Genomic DNA, 21481 nt, shown 5'->3' with positions numbered 1-21481 from the left:
CCTGAGAACATCGCTGCACGTTTCTCTCCATCCTGGGGTCAGATATGAAAGAATGAATGCCATTTATAATAATAATACTAATAATAATATCATTAAAATAATCTTAATAATACTTGGCTCCGTTTAAGGATCTGTCTTAGAGCTCTGTGATGAAATGAGGTAGCAGTAGGGCAGCTAGGTGCAAGCTAACGTTCTACTGACTTTCCCGCCTCTTTAAAAAAACAAAAACAGAACAACAACAAAAAAAGCTGTCGAGCTGCTAAATTAGCGCTAAGCTAACTCCAGATGCACTGACTGCTTCCCCTTGTCTGACCCGCCCGCTCACCAACACCTGTCGCTTCTCCTTTTGTGTTGCGTATCGCTGTTCTGTAACACACGTTCACATGACTGTAAACTCCATCTTGGCCATGGCATTGTGAATGAATGAATGTGTGTGTGTGTGTGTGCGCGCGCGTTTGGCTGTCTCTCCCTCGATCTGTGCAACATGCTACACCACGCTGATCACTGTCGTCTCGTCTCTGCTCGATCTGCCCCGTTTTCTCTCTTGCACTCTTTTCTTTTCTCACTTCTCAAAACGATGATGGTGGCGTGTCTCTGATTTCAGGAGAGGGAGAGGAGGAGGCAGCACGTCATGCTGATGAAGGCTGTGGAAGCTCGCAAAAAAGCTGAGGTATGCATGTGGAAAAAGAACTGGTTAAAAAAAAAACCCTCGACTCCGTTCTGATTAAGTTTGAAATATTCCTGCATCTCCGTGATTATTTCGGCTCTTCATCTCCTTTACACGTACGTTTTTACTTTTTTTTTTTTTTAAGTTGCACAGCATCTCGTACACGTCTCCGTCCTGTTTCCGTGTGCGGTTTGGCCGACTCTTCCTCTCAACTTCTCACGCTCTTTCTCTTTTTCTGTCTCAGGAGCGTGAACGGCTCAAGCAGGAGAAACGCGACGAGAAGCGACTCAACAAAGAGCGCAAGCTGGAGCTGCGCCGCCTCGAACTGGAAATGCTGCGAGAGATGAGGAAGCCCAATGAGGACATGTGCTTAACTGATCACAAGGTAAACTCACTCGTGTGTCCTGGTGTGTGCGATAAAAACACACACACACACACACAGGAATACTCAAAGTCCTGACATCCAAAGCTGAACGTTTGAAGTAAATACATAAAGAAATACGACATCTCTGATAGGAAAATAATCAACAATGGTGTGGAGTTACTGTTTCCATCACAAAGTGCATTATTGTCCTACCGTATGACATCACTTCCTGAAGTGTTTTATTCCTCTTATCCTTCAGTGATGAGAATTTTTTTATTAATTTATAAAATAATGACGTCGTACATTTTATCCGTTTATAGTTACGTTTATAAACAGCTGTAAATGGTCGTTCTTTCACTCCAAAAAAACCCCCCAAACTCTAAAGCAGAAACTCCAAACTTCACATCACTACAAACAGCACGTCTCTGTTACGATATGAGCCGTTACTATAGAAACGATAACGTACCCGAACGAGCGCATTAATTATTATCAGGGCTTTGAACCGGTTCAAGGAACGAAAACGAAAACCGGGAACTTTTTCTATTTCACATGGAACAGAAACGAAACCAGAAACTTTATTATTTTTTATGTTCCGGAACAAAAACGCTTATTAAAAATAACGGTAACCGGTTAATACTGGTTTTTATTTCGTTCCCCAAAGTTTTCGTAGCCTACAAATAAAAAAGTCATTCTTCTCCTGCGCAAGTTTCTATGACCCGCTGGGGTTCACTTCCTGTGTGACGTTCGCTGACTGAATGGAGAGAGCGGGAGGGTGGACTACTATCACGTCTCCACATCTTAAATAAGAGGTAAATATTGCAGTCTATCGTTATTCAAAAACGTCAATTTCAAACACGATATCAATATATTTGTCCACGTTAATGAGAGGCTCGCGAACATTAAATGACGTTAACCTCTGTTAGCCTATCAATGCATAGGGCCTGACTCGCCTTTGGTAACACACTAAACGAATTCTCTTTCATTTTTGGCACTTTTTCTGTTTGTGTAGATGGGAAGACATACTGAGAATCCAAATCGCCAACATTTGAAATAATAATTGTTTTGAATTATTTCTTGTCTTATTTAATGAAGGTTGTAATAGAATTAGCCTACATTTGGCTTAAGCTGGATGAGACAGAGACATAATTTTATAGCCATTTGTTAAACAGCTGACAGGGAACGTAATTAACCGTTCCGGGAGCGAAATTTTTTTTTGTTCTAACCGGTTCGGGAACGTCTATTTAATGGTGGAACCCAAAACCGGAAACGTTAAAATTCCGTTTCTGTTCGGAACGAACCAATAGGAAAAAAATTCTGGTTCAAAGCTCTGATTATTATTCTATCCACATTCACAGGATATGAACAATCACGCGCTCTGATTGGCTGCTCTAATCAGATACTCGGATATCAGCTCATATAGCGTGAGGAGAGGAAAACAAAATGGCAGAGTGTGTTGCTGAACCGACCGAGGAAGTAATGAAAACTCGACTCGAAAACAAAACTGCAAAAAATACAAAAAAAAAGCAACAAAATATGGAATGAAAGTATTTGATGGTATTAACATATCTTTTTTTTATTATTTCAAGAATTATTATTATTATTATTATTATCGCATTATTCACAAATTGCTCCTGTCATTTCGCCGGCTTGTTTACATTCTGAGCGGAAATTATTTTGTCGGACATTTTGTATCAAGGTTTTATTAATCGAATTTGCAAAAAAATGAAAATAAAAATGCTCTGTTTCTCAAAATCCAGTGAATGCGGAGAGAATAAAACAGTTATTCCACTCAGTCAGTTTCGTCGTGCATGGATTATAGCCAACTCAACTCGGTGCTACGCGCCTCGTCGGCTATCAGCTCGTGTACGACTCGATTTCGTGGAATAAGTGTTAAATATAAGCACGTACTATACAAACACGCTACTGTCAGAGCTGCCGTTCTGGAACGTTAATCAACAGCTTCCGACCAATCAGAATCCGCTGCGTATAACTCCGTAACAAATATCATGGACACGCTTCTCGTGTGACATTAAAAAGTCCTGAACAGTTTATGTCTCTCTTGCGTATCACATGGCTTTTAGTAAAACCTCTCAGTTGTCTGTAGCCGTCCAATAGGCTCCGCCCCTTGAGAATGTTACAGTGGAGAGGATTTGGGCAAAACGCTTTCGATTCTGTGTTCCTCTCCATTATGGATTATAACTATTACAAAGACTGGGAAATAACTACACACACGCTACCATGAGACATCCTGAGTGTGTGATTTGTCCATTTCCTTAAGCCTCGGTCACAACCGGCCGTACGTGCTCCTACGGCCGGTGTACGTGCAAAAAACTCAAGAAACGCACGGAGGGCGTGCGTGTGACGTGCTGATTTTCGAGCCGTAGACCGGCCGCAGAGGTTCTTTGTCATGTCAAACAAACTCTACAGGCGCTTACGTTTTTTTCAGGTTGCAAGACAAACTTACAGCCAACGTGCGTCTTTCTCCATGAACAAAAAAAAAAAACCGCAGCGATTTGGGAAACGCCAAAAATCGCACGGCCAAAAAATCTTACATCCGGTTGCGACCTAGGCTTTACATATGAATTCTAAAAGAACGGGAGGGTTAAGTACCCCCAAGTACCCTAAGTACCTCAAGTACCCTAAGTACCCTGATGCTCTTAGAGTATATAAATCATGAACAATTACTCCAGTACCCCATCATCATCATCATCATCATCCATTTTTTTTCCTACAATGATTCAGATTCCTAGAAATTCTCTCAAATCCAGGCTTTTAAACACAGCTCTCAGGTTCCTGTTTTCCTGGACACTCAGTCAGGAGGGAAAAAAAGGGCTACTTAAGGCTTACGTACTGTCTGTAACAGCATTAGGTCATCAGTAACACCTCTCCGAAGCAGGAAGGTGACAGACAGAAACGCTGACACCGTGTGGTCACGGCAGAGCGCAGCATCGTCATGGATACGGTTTACGACTCGAGTGAAGTCAGTGGGAGAAACGAGACGCGGCGAGAAACCTGTAGGGTCTGCGGCACAAAACTACCAATGACATCACATCATTCCCTTGTCCTAAAGTGCTGCTTGATTAAATGGCGCTTGATAAAAACGGTTAAAAATGAGTTACAGACTCATTGGGTGCAGAATAATTACAGCATGTTTTTGTGCCCGTGGGGATTTGATATAAATATAACGAGTAGATAGTGAAAGAATGGGAAAGGGGGGGGGGATGTGCATCTGTAAACATGTGGAATGAGTTCAGAGAGATTTATGTTCAGAGTCTGTAGAGTTGTAATTAGTAATAATAAAGAAGAAATAAAAGAAAAGAAAGGTTTATTGATTAGTTTGTTGATTGATTTATTCAGTGATGTATTAATTGACTGTAAATTTGTAGCCGATATTAGAGAATGTTTATATCACAGTTTTTCAGTATTAACGCTGAGCACTGACTCTTTAACTCTTCTGAGATAAAGAACGTTTGTGAAAACTGATACTCAGTGACTTAGTGTCAAATAAATTAATTTGTTCTCTTCAGTTTGTTCCAAAGAGATGCAAACTTTGATACTCACCCCTCTGTCTCTCTCTCTCTCTCTCTCTGTCTGTCTCTTTCTCTTTATAACTGTCTCTCTCACTGTCTCTCTCTTTCTCTGTTTCTATCACTATCTCTCTCTCTCGCTCTCTGTATCTGTCTGTCTCTCTCCCGCTCTCTCTCTCTGTATCTGTGTCTGTCTGCCTCTCTCTCTCTCTCTCTCTCTGTATCTGTATCTCTGTCTGTCTCTCTCTCTGTTTCTATCACTGTCTCTCTATATCTGTCTGTCTCTCTCTCGCTCTCTCTGTATCTGTATCTCTGTCTGTCTCTCTCTCTGTCTCTGTCTCTGTTTCTATCACTATCTGTCTCTCTGTCTGTCTCTCTCTGTATCTCTGTCTCTCTCTCTCTCTGTCACTCTCTTTTTCTGTGTTTCTATCACTATCTGGCTCTCTCTCTGTATCTCTGTCTGTCTGTCTGTTTCTCTCTCTCTGTGTCTCTGTCACTCTCTCTGTGTTTTTATCACTACCTGGCTCTCTCTCTTTCTCTCTCTCTGTATCTCTCTCTGTATCTCTGTCTGTCTGTTTCTCTCTCTCTCTGTGTCTCTGTCACTCTTTCTGTGTTTTTATCACTACCTGGCTCTCTCTCTTTCTCTCTCTCTCTGTATCTCTGACTGTCTGTCTGTCTCTCTGTGTCTCTGTCACTCTCTCTGTGTTTCTATCACTATCTGTCTCTCTCTCTCTCTGTATCTCTGTCTGTCTGTTTCTCTGTCGCTATCTCTCTCTGTTTCTATCACTGTGGCTGTCTCTGTATCTCTCTCTCTCTCTCTCTTTCACTCACACTTTCTCTCATGCGCACACACACACACACACACACACACAGCCTCTGCCGGAGTTGTCTCGCATCGCGGGTCTGGTTCTGCCGGGGCAGGTGTTCTCTGACTGCCTGATGGTGGTCCAGTTCCTGCGTAGCTTTGGGAAGGTGCTGGGCATGGAGCAGAACGAGGTTCCCACACTGGGTGTGCTGCAGGAGGGGCTCCTCAACCTGGGCAACAGCATGGGGCAGGTACAAGACCTGCTGGTGCGTCTGCTCTCCTCAGCCGTGTGTGACCCGGGACTGCCTCCAGGGCACAGGGTGAGACACACACACACACACGTCCATCATGAATAAAACCAAACCATTTGTATTAATTAACATAATATATTTTTATATATAGCAAATGTATTCAATGGTGAATATTTATTTATTTGTTTGCGTGCATTCTATAAAAGCATATCTTGAGTTATCATCATGGTTCGTTTTCTCTGGTGTCGCTTGTTTATATTAGATAATATAATAATAGAAGATTACAACCTTTTATTTATTAAAGAAGGACATGGTGAACTTTTTCAACGTTTTATACCTGCATTTAATATCGTGGAACGTCCACGAGACAAATTTGAAGTTCCTGATATCTTACATCAATTAATAGCAGCTACAAACACACAGTGTTTTTGACACGATAAACACATTGAAAATATTTACATTATTGGAAACACATTTTTTAAAAGGTAATTCCTGAGTAAGAACAGTCCAGAAATTTCCACAAAGCAACGTTTAACTCTTAGTGACGAATAGCGCAGAATAATCTCGGAATTTCCTCATCTAGAAAATCCAGAAAAGCGGGATGGAAAACAGACCTTTTGGGAGGTTTGAAGACTTCATTAGAGTGGTTTTTAAAATTCTGACCCTAACCGTAACAGGGAAACCGGTCCTCAATAGTACATGGTCATGCAGTTTGAGACACAATGCTAGTTTGTTTAGGCTACGTTTACACTAGACCGTATCTGTCTCGTTTTCTTCGCGGATGCACTGTCCGTTTACATTAACCCCCCTGAAAAAGCGGGGAAACGGGAATCCGCCAGCGTCCACGTATTCAATCTAGATCGTATCAGCTCCGGTGCTGTGTAAACATTGAGAATACGCGAATACGCTGTGCTGAGCTCTAGCTGGCGTCTCATTGGACAACGTCACTGTGACATCCACCTTCCTGATTCGCTGGCGTTGGTCATGTGACGCGACTGCTGAAAAACGGCGCAGACTTCCGCCTTGTATCACCTTTCATTAAAGAGTATAAAAGTATGAAAATACTGCAAATACTGATGCAAATACTGCCCATTGTGTAGTTATGATTGTCTTTAGGCTTGCCATCCTTCCACTTGCAAGTAGTAAGTGATATGCGCTGGGATCTCACACACAGCGGCTCAGTCCCGAATCGTGGCTTGTTCACTTCACTCGCGCGCTCTGTGAGCTGCGCAGGGCCGGAGTGCACACCCTCCAGAGGGCACTCGCTGTTCAGGGCGGAGTGATTTGGAGCGCAGGATGCCTGCGGAGCCGAGCGTATCCGCGTATTGGTGTTGCTGTGTGCACGGCTAACGGTTTTAGTGTAAACGCGAATCGTTTTAAGAACGTTAATCTGATGATCCGCTGATTCGACGTAATGTAAACGTAGCCTTAGTCAGTTGTGCACACATGGTGCTATACTGCCCCCACTGTTTTTTGTTGGTATTGCACCACGTGGACATGTAGAGCGAATTTCTGAAGGTGTTCACAAGCGACGCTCCAAACATCCACAGGATCCACGTAGCAGCCATCTTGCATTAAAACCAGCTGTTCTCCACAGGCCAAGTCCATCCTGGGTGATCACCTGACCAACGTGGGTCTGAACCGGGACAACGTGTCTGAGGTGCTGCAGCAGTACATGGAGGCGCACTGCGCTCAGACGGAGCTGGCCGACGTGGCCCTGAGCCTGAAGACCAAGGCCTTCCAAGCACACACACCTGTGCAGAAAGCCTTGGTGCTCGCCTTCCTGGTCAACGAGCTGTCCTGCAGCAAGAGCGTGGTCAGGTACAACTGTGGGATCCAGCAGAGTGAAAAAACCCCACCTGCTTAGTTTTGTAGCACCACTTCTTTAAATATTCATCCAGAAATCAGACGGTGTAAGGCGGTTAGGAGAGAGGTTTGAGTCGAGGATTATTAATTATTAATGGCGCCTTTCTTTGCATTTCTTACGCTACAGATAGTGACAGTGCAGACGATTCAGCACGTTTTAGCGTTTGTACAAAAATCACACGGGTACCTTGTTATGTAATACCTCTCTTTCTTTCTGTCTGTCTGGTCTGTCTCTCTCTCATGCTCAGTGAGATTGATAAGAGCCTGGACCAAATGAACATACTGAGGAAAGACGAGTGTATCCTGGAGGGAAAGCTCAAAAAGTGAGTGTCTTCAGTCTTTCACAAAAACGTAATTAATGAAGGCAGATTTATCGAATGTTTCTCATCATATTTCTTTCTGTTCATTTTTGCATTTGTCTTATTCAATCAGCACAAAATATCTACATTAGTGATATCTGTTGGTACAGTGGTGGGTTTTTTTTCTTTCTCCTCCCTTAAACTGAAGGGAGGGGGGTGCAAACTTTTTTACTGGGAAATGCACCACTTGCCTCTCGTATTTTTCATATGAGTTCCATCTGGGACATGGAGAACCAAAACCGTGACGTAAATATATGTTATTTACCAGCTGGGAGGTCTGTATGGTGAAATACCGTGACCGAGGTCTTGAAAGTACTCAAGTATTCAAAGCCGAGGTCACGGTATTTCACCATACGGACCGACCTTAAGCTGGTATATAATATATAAATTTTTTTCTTTACCAAATTCTAACAGAAAACGAGAGCGCCCGAAAGGGAAAACCGAGCAGCCATTATGAATCCTCATTCACGGCTGTAATGCAAATTGCTTCCTCCTCGGTATACAAGTGCACTTCCATGGCAGGAAAAAAACTACATTTTGCCGCCTATGTAGTCCCCTATTTATACAAAATTGAGTCATTCAGGATTCAGCCATGTTTTTGCTCGGCGTTAGCAAGTTACAGGTTTTTAGCTTTCTCCTGAAATGTTTTCTTTTATTTCTTCTTCCTCAGGGTAGTAAAACTCACTTTCGCTGTGAACACTGTCGTTATCGCTATCCATGCTGTAAAATTAATGCTATTCTCCTGAGAAATGCTGGCAAAAATTTATAAGATTTTTGATAATCTTATAAATAAACCTTATAAAAAAAGAGATAAATGTTGACAAAAAACGCTACTATGTTTGTTGTTGTGAACGAGCGAGTCGCCAGAGGTCCGTAACCAGGGTCCATATCGTAGGGTACGGACCCGCTCGCCAGCCAATCAGAGCGCAGGATTTGATGGAAACCGCACCGCGAAAAAAAAAAATCTCTATATGTCACTCATGAGGAAATCAATGAATTGTTTTGATAAATTTGGGGACTTTTTGTTTGTGAATGTGTCGATATAATAAAAAGAAAATCACACGTTGGCTTGAAGATATGAAGTTTATCTTCTCATGTTGAAAAATTCACATTTTTCATACGAAATCCATCGCGGATCTGAGTGACATATTTAAATAATATCGTCTGGCTTTTTTTCGTGGTGTATCAGATATATTCCATTCAGCGAGCATGATACTGAACGAGTCGAAGACGATTAGCTGAACGGAATATATCTGATAGACCACGAAAAAAAGCCAGCCAATATTATTATTATTATTATTATTATACATTCCTTTCAGGTGTTCAATGCGTCTTTCTTTTTCAAAATACTCTCAAAATCTTCTGCATTTAATGAAGCAAACCTGGCGGCCATGTTTGTTTACAAATTGTCCCAGTCGGTTGCTAGTGTGGAAGTTTTACCTCTCCGATGTGTGACGTCATGTTGTCTTGGCAACCATGCGATATCGTAAACTATATTCAACGCTCATTCTCCATTGGGTAGAGTGACGTAATACACGTAGGATAAGCGATATGCTAACAATATTGCATGCTGTCAAACTAAATGAATGAAACCGCTAGAAGGGAATAGAACACATTTTTATTCCAGGAAAAAAGTGTCCTGTATGGATAATTCCCGTTATTTGACTCTGATGATGTCACTTCCAGTGTTTTCCCGCTGACTAGACGTGCGTTGTCAAAATGGCGAGCCGGTTCAAAATTAAAGATAAGATTCACGTAAGATATTCATGTAGATATAAAACACCTGCCAAACATGCAGGATATGATTTGTTTAGACTGTCAGTACAGGAATTTGTAATGCTATTAGCTTTACCCGTTATTTAATTATTAATCTTTTTTTAAAAAAATGTATTATTTTTTCCACTGAACTGTTGTGGTTGGTTTTGTGTTCAGGTTGAAGAACATTCACGCGAAGCGCACGGGGAAGCGAGAACCCGCCGGAGGGGACGAACCTCACGCCTCAGGAACGCCGAGCTCCGGACACAAGCGCAAGAGAAAGGCTGGAGACAGCGACGACGATGAGGACGAAGACGAGGACAGCGACGAGGCTGTAGACGACGAGGACGAGGACGACGAAGAAGAGGTGAAGAAGGCGAGGAAAGTAGAGACGTGCGACGAGGTAAAAGTCAACAGGAGCTGAACAACACTCAGCACATCACACAATATTTCCAACCTTCTTGTGAGCATGTTTGGATATTTCGTGTGTGTGTCTGACATAGGATGAAGGAGATCAAGCCACGAGCGTAGAAGAGCTCGAGAAACAGATTGACAAATTATCGAAGGTAAACACACGCACGTGTAGTCTGTATTAAACAAACACCTGCACGCACTCATGCTCACGTGCACACTTTTTTTTTGTGCGAGTGCAGCAGCAGAATCTGATCAGACGGAAGCTGTTCGAATCGTCTCACGCTTTACGCTCCATGAGCTACGGACAGGATCGCTACCGGCGCCGCTATTGGGTTCTTCCACAGTGCGGAGGGGTCTTCATCGAGGGAGTGGAGAGTGGAGAAGGTACACACACACACAATAATAATAATTATTGTTATATGAACACCACTCATATGAACTTAAACCATCAGCTCACATACAATTAGTATTTCAGTGACAGGCCATTTTTTAACCCTTGATGCAAAACATGGGTCAAAAGTGACCCGGCTGAGTTTTTATCTTCTATATCTTTGCAACAAATTAATTCCATCATTCAGTATTCAAGGTATTCCTCAATTAACTTGTTTTTGATCATCATACATCCTTATTTTATTTTTTCCTTTCTTACTTTCTGAATAAAAACCCTTTTTGTATCACTACCCTTCTAATGCACAACATGGGTCATAAACGACCTGCATTCATTTTCCAGGTTATTTCATGTATGGCTGAGTGTTTCTATGATATACTTTTGAAATAAATTCATTTTGTCATTTACTTTTCCAAATATGCAGTAAATATCTTGTTTTTGTTTAGCACAAATCATCGTTTTTATTTTTCCTTTCTTAAGTTATGAACAAGCACAGCTTTTGTAATTCTACATCAAGTTTACACACATGGGTCAGAACCGACCCGCACGCATTTACTCCAGCGTTTGGTGGGAACTGTGAATTGTGCTTGTGTCCGACATTTCACAGCTCAGCACAGCGCCCTTTGCCCGTCTAATACATGGAAGTAATGTTTTTCAATTGTTCTTCTAACATTACCTTAGAAAAAAATCGATGATGTTTAGGTTCCCTTGAGAGTGAGTAGATTACTTGTCAGAAAGTTACAAGTAATTACTATTAGCTACCTACATACATGTCAACCTATACGGAATGTCTGTATTTTATATGGATTTGATTCAATAAACGTAGTATACGGGCGTATAAATAAAGTTATACGGATTCTTTAAAAAAAAACCTTCAATATTTATTTAGAGCTATAATAAATTCCCACGATGATAAAAGAGCGCATAACATTTACAAACGTACTGTACACCACAGACAGCCAGTAAAGAGTCTTATGAAATCGCGTGTTATCTTGTGGTAGCGAGACTTCGTTCCACTTCTGATCATGCGCACACCGCATTGCGAGCATCCCGCCAACCCGGAAGTAACATTTCCACTTGAGCGACTTTCACTAGCGACTGAAAAGATTCTGAATGGGCACTCCGGCAAGATCAACACAGACACTTGCTGTGACATGCAGCCTCGTGAGGTATTGGTGCAGAGTGCTAAAAAAGCTGTCATGGAGTACAATTCAGAACATTAGAGTGACACTTTGTGTTTTTGTCGAACATTGGAGCTTTGTATTCATTCTGAAGGTTTATTGTTATTAATATTGAATAAAAAGTGACTGGGATATATCATTGTTAATTATCATTCAAATTTTAGGTAAATTATTTTAATTTGCATCTTATACGGATTTTATAAGGGAAATACGGATTTTGGAGGTTGGTTATACAGGTTTGAGTGACCAAAGGTTGACATGTATGTACCTAGCTGTCGACATATTTTACTTTAGTTAGCTAATTTTATTGTAGTCGGCTTAGCTACCGTAACTACATAGTTAATAAATAAATAACTGGCCCCATTCACTGCTAAAGTAATTACTTGTGTAAAGTAATTACTATAGTATTAAGACATTTAATTTTAAATCACACTTGGATGACCCATGTGTAGTAATATAAAAAGTATTTTTGTTCATAAAGTAGGAAAGAAAAAATTAAATTAATGGTTTGTGGTAATTAAAAACAAGATATTTAAAGAATACTTGGAATATTCAATCATAAAATAAATTGATTTCAAAAGATAGAGCAAAGAAAAACTCCGTCAGCATGAAATAACCTGGAAAATGAATGCGGGTCATTTTTGACCCATGTTGTGCATTAGAAGGGGTGTGCATATGTTTTGCATCAAAGGGTTAAAGTAGTTGTCATAGTTGTGTAACGTATCAAATTAAAGAGTGTGAAGATCGGAATTGAAAATCTGTTTGAAAAACCACAATCAGAAATTAACAGACCAAAAAGCCAAAAATAAAGAGATTGCGAATTTTGATTATCAAGGTAGGAATTACAGATAAAGGCTTCTTCTTGTTGATCACAATTATGCACCTAGAAGGCTTAAAAGTAATACATCAATGAAACTGGTCCATCCTCTGGGTTTAAACATGAAAGCCAGAATTTATCGGGTATGTTCACTTTAAATTGTGGACACAGAGTGTGACTAATGATGGCGGTGCTCGAATGCGCTGTGCATAAGAGGGACAAACTTTTGTTAATTCTGTTCAAAACAGTATTACTGATATTTATACACCTTCTCATTTTTTAATACCGCTGTTCTAAAGGAGGGGGGGGTATACTGGTTTACCTCCATCCGTCTGTATCGCCGTCCGTCCAAAACACCCTTTTTCTCAGCAACTACAAATCACAACTGCTTGATATTTGGTACCGAGCTTCAGCTTGGGGTTCTATACCGTGTGTACCGTTTTCAGGTCTGTCGCACATCGACTTCCTGTTGACCGACTGAATGTATTTACGAAACATATAGGGTGGATTTTGACGCTATTTCAAGAAGCAAAATGCTGTTTCAGAATGACAGTTTATCAGGATGCTGTTTGAAACCCCTGGGGAGAGACGCTGCTCTTTACTTACTTGTTTCAGGGTTCATTATTTGTTGACGTCAACGTTCATAATAAGTGTCCTATTCCTTCGATCGCTCGCATTCTGATATAAGCGAGAGCGAGGGATACGTAAGTGAGCAGTAGCTCAGAGTTGATCTTCTTTCTCCATGAAAAAAACATTAGGAAAGTTATGCGAAATAAAGTTACGTGAGGTGAATCCTTCAATTACACTTTATCAGATTTTTATTCCACTTCCCTCTAAACACTTTCATGAATCTATTCTTTTTCTCCCAGCATCATTATTTCTATTTTCAGTCTTCAGCTATTTCCCTGATTCTCATTTACTCTTAACTTGATAAATACAACAGTGTAGTAGACTTAGACTCGGTTGCTGCGATATTTAGGCTGTGTGTTAGAGGTCAGAATTGTTGGTCAGGTGGAATTTTTCAACCTAGGTTAGAATTTTTAACCCAGTTCATAATTGCCTCCGCCAAGGAGGTTATGTTTTTGGTAGCGTTGGTTTGTTTGTTGGTTGGTTTGTCTGTTAGCAACATTACGGAAAAAGTAATGAACGGATTGCTCTGAAATTTTTTCCAGAGGTGTGACTGGGCACAAGTAACAATCCATTAAATTTTGGCGGTGATCCGGATCACCTTCTGGATCCCGGATTTTTTTAAAGTATTAATTTGTTCCCCATTGAAATGAATGGGCGCGCGACACAAAAAAACAGATTTTTCCTTCTGTAGGCCAAACCGTAAGGTGTAAAGTCATGAAACTTGGTACACTGATAGAGGAGTGGACCCTTATTGATTTCATCAAGTTTCATGTTGGTACGTCTCACGCTCTAGCGCCACCAACTGATCACAGTCTTACATGCGTTCATACACGTAACTTTTGATCCGTATGTCCGATTTTCATAAGTCTGGTGCCGTTGGAATCCTTGGAGCTAGACGATTCCAACGCACCCTATGACGTCATTCTCCACCTAATTAGATTTTCCGCCATTTTGAATTTTGTCCAAAGTGAAGGTAGAGTGACCCTGGCTGCATGTTTTGTCCGATCATCACGAAACTTGGCAGGTATGATCTCCAGTCCATGCCTAATGAATGATATTCGTTTCGCGCTCATACATCGAAGCGTCCGCCTGTGGCAGCCAATCAAAATCGATGGCGAAGCCACCAAACAGGAAGTGAGCACATATCACGGAAACGCTTTGACATATCAAGACCATATTTAGTGGCATGACTTTGGACACCATCCAAACTACCCTCATCAAATATGGTGTTATTTGGCCACTAGGGGACGTCACAATTAGCAGAAACGTATTTTGGCTCATAGCTCAGAAACGCTTTGACGTCTCAAGACCATATTTGTTGAGATGACTTTCAGCACCAGTTCATATACCCTCATCGAATTTGGTGTCATTTGGCCACTAGGGGGCGCCACAATGAGCAAAAATGTGTTTTGGGTCATATCTCTTTATGGATTTAGAATTACATCTACATTTTCATGTTAGTGATGTTTTGGGATGTCCCTGTAAAGAACCTTGCCAACCTGTCATCTCCGTATAAGAATCCGCCTTGTGTCTTGGCCAAACTTTCGCGTGTTGACACAAAACTTGTCGTGTGGGCGTGCGGTCGCCTCTCTTGCCGGGTCGCCATGGCGGCGCACCTGAGCAAGCACACTTTCGCATTTTCTCCGGAAATGCATTCTAGTTATTATTATTACCTCCGCCAAGGAGGTTATGTTTTCGGTAGCGTTTGTTTGTTTGTTTGTTTGTTTGTTTGTTTGTTTGTTTGTTTGTTTGTTGGTTGGTTGGTTTGTCTGTTAACAACATTACAGAAAAAGTAATGGTTAAGGTGTTGGGTTAAGAATTAGAAGGTTCCAAGTTTGAATCCTGGATTAAATGAAAAAAGGTATGGGAGGAAGTGGATAGAAGAAAGAGAGACAAAAGAATAAGTGATGGAAAATACCTTTAAAGAATCCTTAGGAAATTATGAGCTAGGTTAAAAATTTAACCCAGGTCAAAAAAAAATCACTTAGGTTGAAATTTTTTGACCTGTAACATGTACGTCGTGACATTCAGATACAGTGGTGTTATTTTTTTCTCCTCCCTTCAACTAAAGTGTGTGTGTGCGCGCGGGGGGGGCAAACTTTTGCACTCGACTATACTGCGTACACTAACTGATGCTTGGTTTTCTTCATTAACCCCTTGGCTGCCGCTCATAATTAATTGTAATGTGCCAGGCATATCGGACAAAAATAGGTCAAAATTGGGATATTTTGATAATCTTTCTCTAACTTGTTCAGAACGTTATACTTTTTTATATTTGTATAGAAAAATCACAAAAAACACTGTTGTAGAGTAAAAATAACTTTAGTAATCAAAAACAACTTCAAAAACATAAAAAAAACCCCCAAGACAACAGGTCTTGTCAATGAGAACCTGTCCATAAACATGAATTACTAGTACTTGAAAACACAATGTACACCAAGTAACTGGGTACCATTTTTGTGATGGTCTTTGGTATGACCCAACCGTGAATAGAACTCGCTAACCACTAGGCCAACTCGGAGTAATGTGCCGCTGTGAAGTAAAAGTAATGTGCCATGTAAGGTCCATAAAAGGAGGTGTTTATGACAAGTAGCGTATGTCATAAGGCACAGCGGTAAAAGATTTCATGACGTACGTGACTCGTCCAAGGGCATTGAAGGGGTTAAAAAAAATCATAATGAGTATGAACTGAGTAAAAATGATCAAACGTGATGAATAAAGGTGAAACGGGGAGAATTTTCGGCCGTTTTGTTGAACAGAGTGTCGGATATTATACAGAAATCACTCCAACATGCATGAACGAAGGTCATCTGAGCAAACGCGCGTCTCTTCACAGGTCCCGAGGAGCTGGAGAAGGCACGAGAGAGACTCCGAAACTTTGAGCCGGTGAGGATCAAGGAGGAGCCACAGGAAGAAGAAGAAGAAGAGGAGGAGGAAGAGGAAGAGGAGGAGGCACAGGCGGAGGAGGTGCGGCAGCAGCCGGAGTTGCAGACGCAGGCTCAGGTGAAGCAGGAGGAAGAGCAGCACGCTGAGAAGGAAGTGAAACAGGAAGACGAGAAGCCCTGCTCGCCGCAAAACATGCTCCGGGAGAAGGACGCGCCGCTATTAGACTCCGCCTCCTGTCCTCTCAAGGAGCCCTCGAACCCATCCGGTGACCTCGCTTTGCAGTCTCTTTGCCATACCCCTGACAGCAACATGATGACTGTCGCCACGGCAACCGCATCAGCATCATCTCCAACTCATTCTACCTCCAAGCCTCCTGTACTGTGCAGCACTCCTGCGGACTCTGTACCTCTCATCGCTCAGTTTGGTGCTCCCCCTCCTCCACAGTTTGGGGTTCCTTTGTCCTTTCAGCATCATCAGCACCTCCTGGCGAACGATCAGCTTCTGCGCGTTTTAACGGAGCGCAACGGCCATTGGTTCAGCCTCCTGCCCCGTTCTCCCTGCGACGACTCTTCCCTTGTACAGCCCACCACGCCGCTGCGCTCCTCAGCTCAGGCCAACAACGTCCAGCCCAGGAGCCCTCCTGCTCCTTCGTGCTCCCCTCACCAACACCTCCAGCCTCCGTCTGCCTCCAGCAGCCCCCTCAACGCTGCTCACGACGGCCTGGGAAACCTCACCGTCTCTCCTCTGCAGGTAAGCGGCCCTCGTGTATGTCTGTATTCGTGTATGTGGTGCCTTCAGCTTTCATGCTAATATCACCGCATCGTCTCGTAGCTCGCTAAATAACCTAGCAGAGCTTCTGCGCTGCATTCTAGGACCCCAGCATTTGCACCAAGTTGTATGTTTCTACCGTATGTCCACTGAACATCGCTCTTTAACCTGTAGGTAAAGTCCGGTGGTGCTCTGCTGCCCTTGCCCATGTGTGGATGGTCAGGTGGGGTAATCAGCCCCAACCTGCCCATGTGCAGCAGCCCTATGCCCCTTTGCCCGCTCACTGAGGGCAGCGCCAGCCCCCTGCTGGCCCCCAGTGTCTCCACCAGCAAGAGCGGCTCTCCTGCACCCCCTGGGGACAAACCGCCCTCTGCACCCTCACCTGCTATAGATCTGCCACGGAACCATGACCAGCCACAGCCACAACCCATTCCAGAAAGTATGCTTGTTTGTTTCCATGGAGCCTAATAATCTATTAGTACAAAAAAAATGGAGCATGGTGGCTCATGCACGAACGCTCCTCATTATGGTGTGTGTGTGTGTGTGTTGCAGACATGCTGATGGGCTGGTGGAAGATAACGGACATGGAGGAACTGCAGGCCCTGATGAAGACGCTCCACAGCAGAGGCATCAGAGAAAGGGCGCTGCACAAACAGGTCCAGAAATCCATGGAGCTCATCGCACAGACCTGCAACAAGAACAAAGAGGGTGAGTCACTAAAATATACACTTCAACAAAAATAATAAAATAACAAACTCGCCTGCTTGAAATTTTAACAAGACTTAAAGCAAATGTGTCGATCGTTTTCAGTAATTAACCCTCTGGGGTTGAGAGCTTCGCCGGCGAAGCCCGGCAGGTTTAGAATAAGTAGGTCATGTATTTAGATAAATACAGTGGGGCAAAAAAGTATTTAGTCAGCCACCAATTGTGCAAGTTCTCCCACTTAAAAAGATGAGAGAGGCCTGTAATTTTCATCATAGGTACACTTCAACTATGAGAGACAGAATGGGGGGAAAGAATCCAGGAAATCACATTGTAGGATTTTTAATGAATTAATTGGTAAATTCCTCAGTAAAATAAGTATTTGGTCACCTACAAACAAGCAAGATTTCTGGCTCTCACAGACCTGTAACAACTTCTTTAAGAGGCTCCTCTGTCCTCCACTCGTTACCTGTATTAATGGCACCTGTTTGAACTCGTTATCAGTATAAAAGACACCTGTCCACAACCTCAAACAGTCACACTCCAAACTCCACTATGGCCAAGACCAAAGAGCTGTCAAAGGACACCAGAAACAAAATTGTAGACCTGCACCAGGCTGGGAAGACTGAATCTGCAATAGGTAAGCAGCTTGGTGTGAAGAAATCAACTGTGGGAGCAATTATTAGAAAATGGAAGACATACAAGACCACTGATAATCTCCCTCGATCTGGGGCTCCATGCAAGATCTCACCCCGTGGGGTCAAAATGATCACAAGAACGGTGAGCAAAAATCCCAGAACCACACGGGGGGACCTAGTGAATGACCTGCAGAGAGCTGGGACCAAAGTAACAAAGGCTACCATCAGTAACACACTACGCCGCCAGGGACTCAAATCCTGCAGTGCCAGACGTGTCCCCCCGCTTAAGCCAGTACATGTCCAGGCCCGTCTGAAGTTTGCTAGAGAGCATTTGGATGATCCAGAAGAGGATTGGGAGAATGTCATATGGTCAGATGAAACCAAAATAGAACTTTTTGGTAAAAACTCAACTTGTCGTGTTTGGAGGAGAAAGAATGCTGAGTTGCATCCAAAGAACACCATACCTACTGTGAAGCATGGGGGTGGAAACATCATGCTTTGGGGCTGTTTTTCTGCAAAGGGACGAGGACGACTGATCCGTGTAAAGGAAAGAATGAATGGGGCCATGTATCGTGAGATTTTGAGTGAAAACTTCCTTCCATCAGCAAGGGCATTGAAGATGAAACGTGGCTGGGTCTTTCAGCATGACAATGATCCCAAACACACCGCCCGGGCAACGAAGGAGTGGCTTCGTAAGAAGCATTTCAAGGTCCTGGAGTGGCCTAGCCAGTCTCCAGATCTCAACCCCATAGAAAATCTTTGGAGGGAGTTGAAAGTCCGTGTTGCCCAGCGACAGCCCCAAAACATCACTGCTCTAGAGGAGATCTGCATGGAGGAATGGGCCAAAATACCAGCAACAGTGTGTGAAAACCTTGTGAAGACTTACAGAAAACGTTTGACCTCTGTCATTGCCAACAAAGGGTATATAACAAAGTATTGAGATGAACTTTTGTTATTGACCAAATACTTATTTTCCACCATAATTTGCAAATAAATTCTTTAAAAATCAGACAATGTGATTTTCTGGATTTTTTTTCTCATTCTGTCTCTCATAGTTGAAGTGTACCTATGATGAAAATTACAGGCCTCTCTCATCTTTTTAAGTGGGAGAACTTGCACAATTGGTGACTGACTAAATACTTTTTTGCCCCACTGTATCTTCAAGTTTTTATCACACAAGCATGATAAACATATTGACAAACGTTATACTTGACACTTTCCAATGAGCCCAATGCCAAATAATATTATATTTTTTAAATTACCTAAATTAGACGAAACATAAAACTTGTCAGTTTACTCAGTCACACCGGAGTCGGAGCGCTGATAATCACTTTCACTCTTTTGGTTTCGATTGGTTTCTCGTTCGTGGTGGGAACGCCCATCGTAAACAGGATAAAATCTGTCAGCCATAGTTTAGGCTGCCTGTTTGGAGGTAAAACTTGCTGCGGGATGGCATGCGGATTTGATGCTCAGGAGGCGCTTCGGATGTTTCAGGACAGCGATTCAATTCAATCTTGAGAACTCATCTCATCTCATCTCATTATCTCAAGCCGCTTTATCCTTCTACAGGGTCGCAGGCAAGCTGGAGCCTATCCCAGCTGACTACGGGCGAAAGGCGGGGTACACCCTGGACAAGTCGCCAGGTCATCACAGGGCTATCTTGAGAACTGCGACACTGATAATGAGTGGCAGTGTTGTAGTCGAGTCACTAAACCTCGAGTCCGAGTCCAGTCTCGAGTCCACAGTGTTCAAGTCCAAGTTAAATCCAAGTCATTAAAAAAAATTTCGAGTCGAGTCCGAGAACACGACTCCACCTGCACTATTTGACGTTGCCTTTATGTGAAAGCGTCTCTGCTACTGTGTCGGACTAACGTTCCTGCTCGACTGCCCCATTTTAGTTAACAGGCTACAGATAAAAAGCTTGTTCATCACTCAGCAAGCCCCGCCCACTATCAACAGGGAAAATGACATGAGAGAGTTAACACTAGCTAGTTCATCACTCAGCAACAAGCCCCGCCCACTATCAACAGGGCAATGAACATAGCGTGTCACTTTCTTCTCTGGGTGGAGTCTTGCCAAATGGCGATTGAAGTTCGAGGTTGTCCCCGTCGTCTCCTCGATAGTTCTTCTACATATGGAACACATAGCAGGGGATTATTTTCCGCTGCACGAGAAGTCTGTATAAGCAAAGCGGACAATCCTAGTGGCGTTCTCTCCAGGCGTTTTAGTGCCATTAACGTTAATTTGTTCCCCAACATGACGTATGAACGGGTGAATGTGCATTCTCTTTCACAAAATTAGTATAAAAATTAATGTAGCTATAAATATAAATATCTTATGACAAATTATTATGGCATGTTACAAAAAAATTTTTAAAAAATCCGAGTCCGCGTCTCCAATTTACGCGTCTGAATGCAGTTAATGCACGAGTCCGAGTCATCAGTGCTCAAGTCCAAGTCAAATCACGAGTCCTTAAAATTAGGGCACGAGTCCTGGACTTGAGCACTCCAAGCCTGATGAGCTGTGTCATTTTGAACTTTGACTCGATCCAGCCAAATATCAACTTAAGTGTAAATATTTCTTCTATTTTTTATGAAGCATATTGGTTGCTATGTGTGCGGTGTAGTGCATAATCTTTGCGTGCTTCTTGAGTAAATAAAAATGTGCACCGGCGCTTGTTTGCTCTCTTTTCTTCTTCGTCGTTTTCTGGCATTCTGATGATTGACAATGACATCAGAGCAAATTGGCAACAACATCAGAGCATGCCAAAATCATTCATGCCAGAAGATACCCTCAGACCCCAGAGGGTTAAACAGCTTAACGAGGTGCTTTCTGTTGAAGCGACGGGGCAGCACAAACTTTTGAGCTTGCTAATAAGAGTTTAGAATTCCTTTTGCACTTGACACTGTGGCTAGCAAAGTAACTCTAACCGAATAACAGCACAAACAAGATGAAGTATCGTCATCATCATGTGTTTATCCTGCAGCAGTTTGTCAGCGATTACAGCAGCTGTTTATTAAAGAATGATTTGCGCTTTTTATCCATTTGTAGTTATGTTTAATGTTGTGGAACGTCTGGAAAAAACGTTTAATCCCTGTTTTCACTTAAGGTAGAGCAACTGTAGTGCTGGGTGGATGAAACACTCACAGGTCATCTCCTGCTGTGTATGTGTGTGTGTGTAGTAGCCGTGATGGAGGTGTCGGAGCTGGATGAGGGCCAGGTTTCCGTAGAGACGCTACAGGAGTGGTGTGTGGAGGAGCAGGCGATGGAGACGGACATCGCCTTACTACAGCAGGTGGAGGAGCTTGAACGCAGGGTCACCTCAGCCAGCCTGCAGGTCAAGGTATAAAAAAGAAAGAAAGACCGAAATAAAGGTGTGTGCGCGTGGTTTGATTTTAAATCAAAGAGGTAGTCCTTTAAAAGATCAACGTGCTCCAAATTTACATTGCAGTGCTGATTTAAG

The 21481-nt window shown here is 42.6% G+C and overlaps 1 protein-coding gene across 16 annotated transcripts in view; it reads left to right on the top strand.

Annotated features, from left to right (window-relative positions):
• Positions 1 to 21481, top strand: part of baz2ba (bromodomain adjacent to zinc finger domain, 2Ba) — a 160960-nt gene that overhangs the window by 125943 nt on the left and 13536 nt on the right. For all 16 annotated transcript variants that reach the window (XM_060918688.1, XM_060918686.1, XM_060918687.1 and 13 more), the window contains 12 exons: positions 605 to 670; positions 912 to 1052; positions 5432 to 5683; positions 7212 to 7435; positions 7729 to 7803; positions 9772 to 9997; positions 10098 to 10160; positions 10248 to 10392; positions 15861 to 16660; positions 16853 to 17117; positions 17231 to 17386; positions 21201 to 21361. In XM_060918688.1, the coding sequence (XP_060774671.1) occupies positions 605 to 670; positions 912 to 1052; positions 5432 to 5683; positions 7212 to 7435; positions 7729 to 7803; positions 9772 to 9997; positions 10098 to 10160; positions 10248 to 10392; positions 15861 to 16660; positions 16853 to 17117; positions 17231 to 17386; positions 21201 to 21361 (2574 nt within the window). The remainder of the gene's footprint in view (positions 1 to 604; positions 671 to 911; positions 1053 to 5431; positions 5684 to 7211; positions 7436 to 7728; positions 7804 to 9771; positions 9998 to 10097; positions 10161 to 10247; positions 10393 to 15860; positions 16661 to 16852; positions 17118 to 17230; positions 17387 to 21200; positions 21362 to 21481) is intronic.

This window comes from Neoarius graeffei, chromosome 4 (assembly GCF_027579695.1).
Source record: "Neoarius graeffei isolate fNeoGra1 chromosome 4, fNeoGra1.pri, whole genome shotgun sequence".
Lineage (NCBI taxonomy): Eukaryota > Metazoa > Chordata > Actinopteri > Siluriformes > Ariidae > Neoarius > Neoarius graeffei.
The sequence above is the reverse complement of the archived record's forward strand: the minus strand, read 5'-3'. Positions and strand labels throughout refer to the sequence as shown.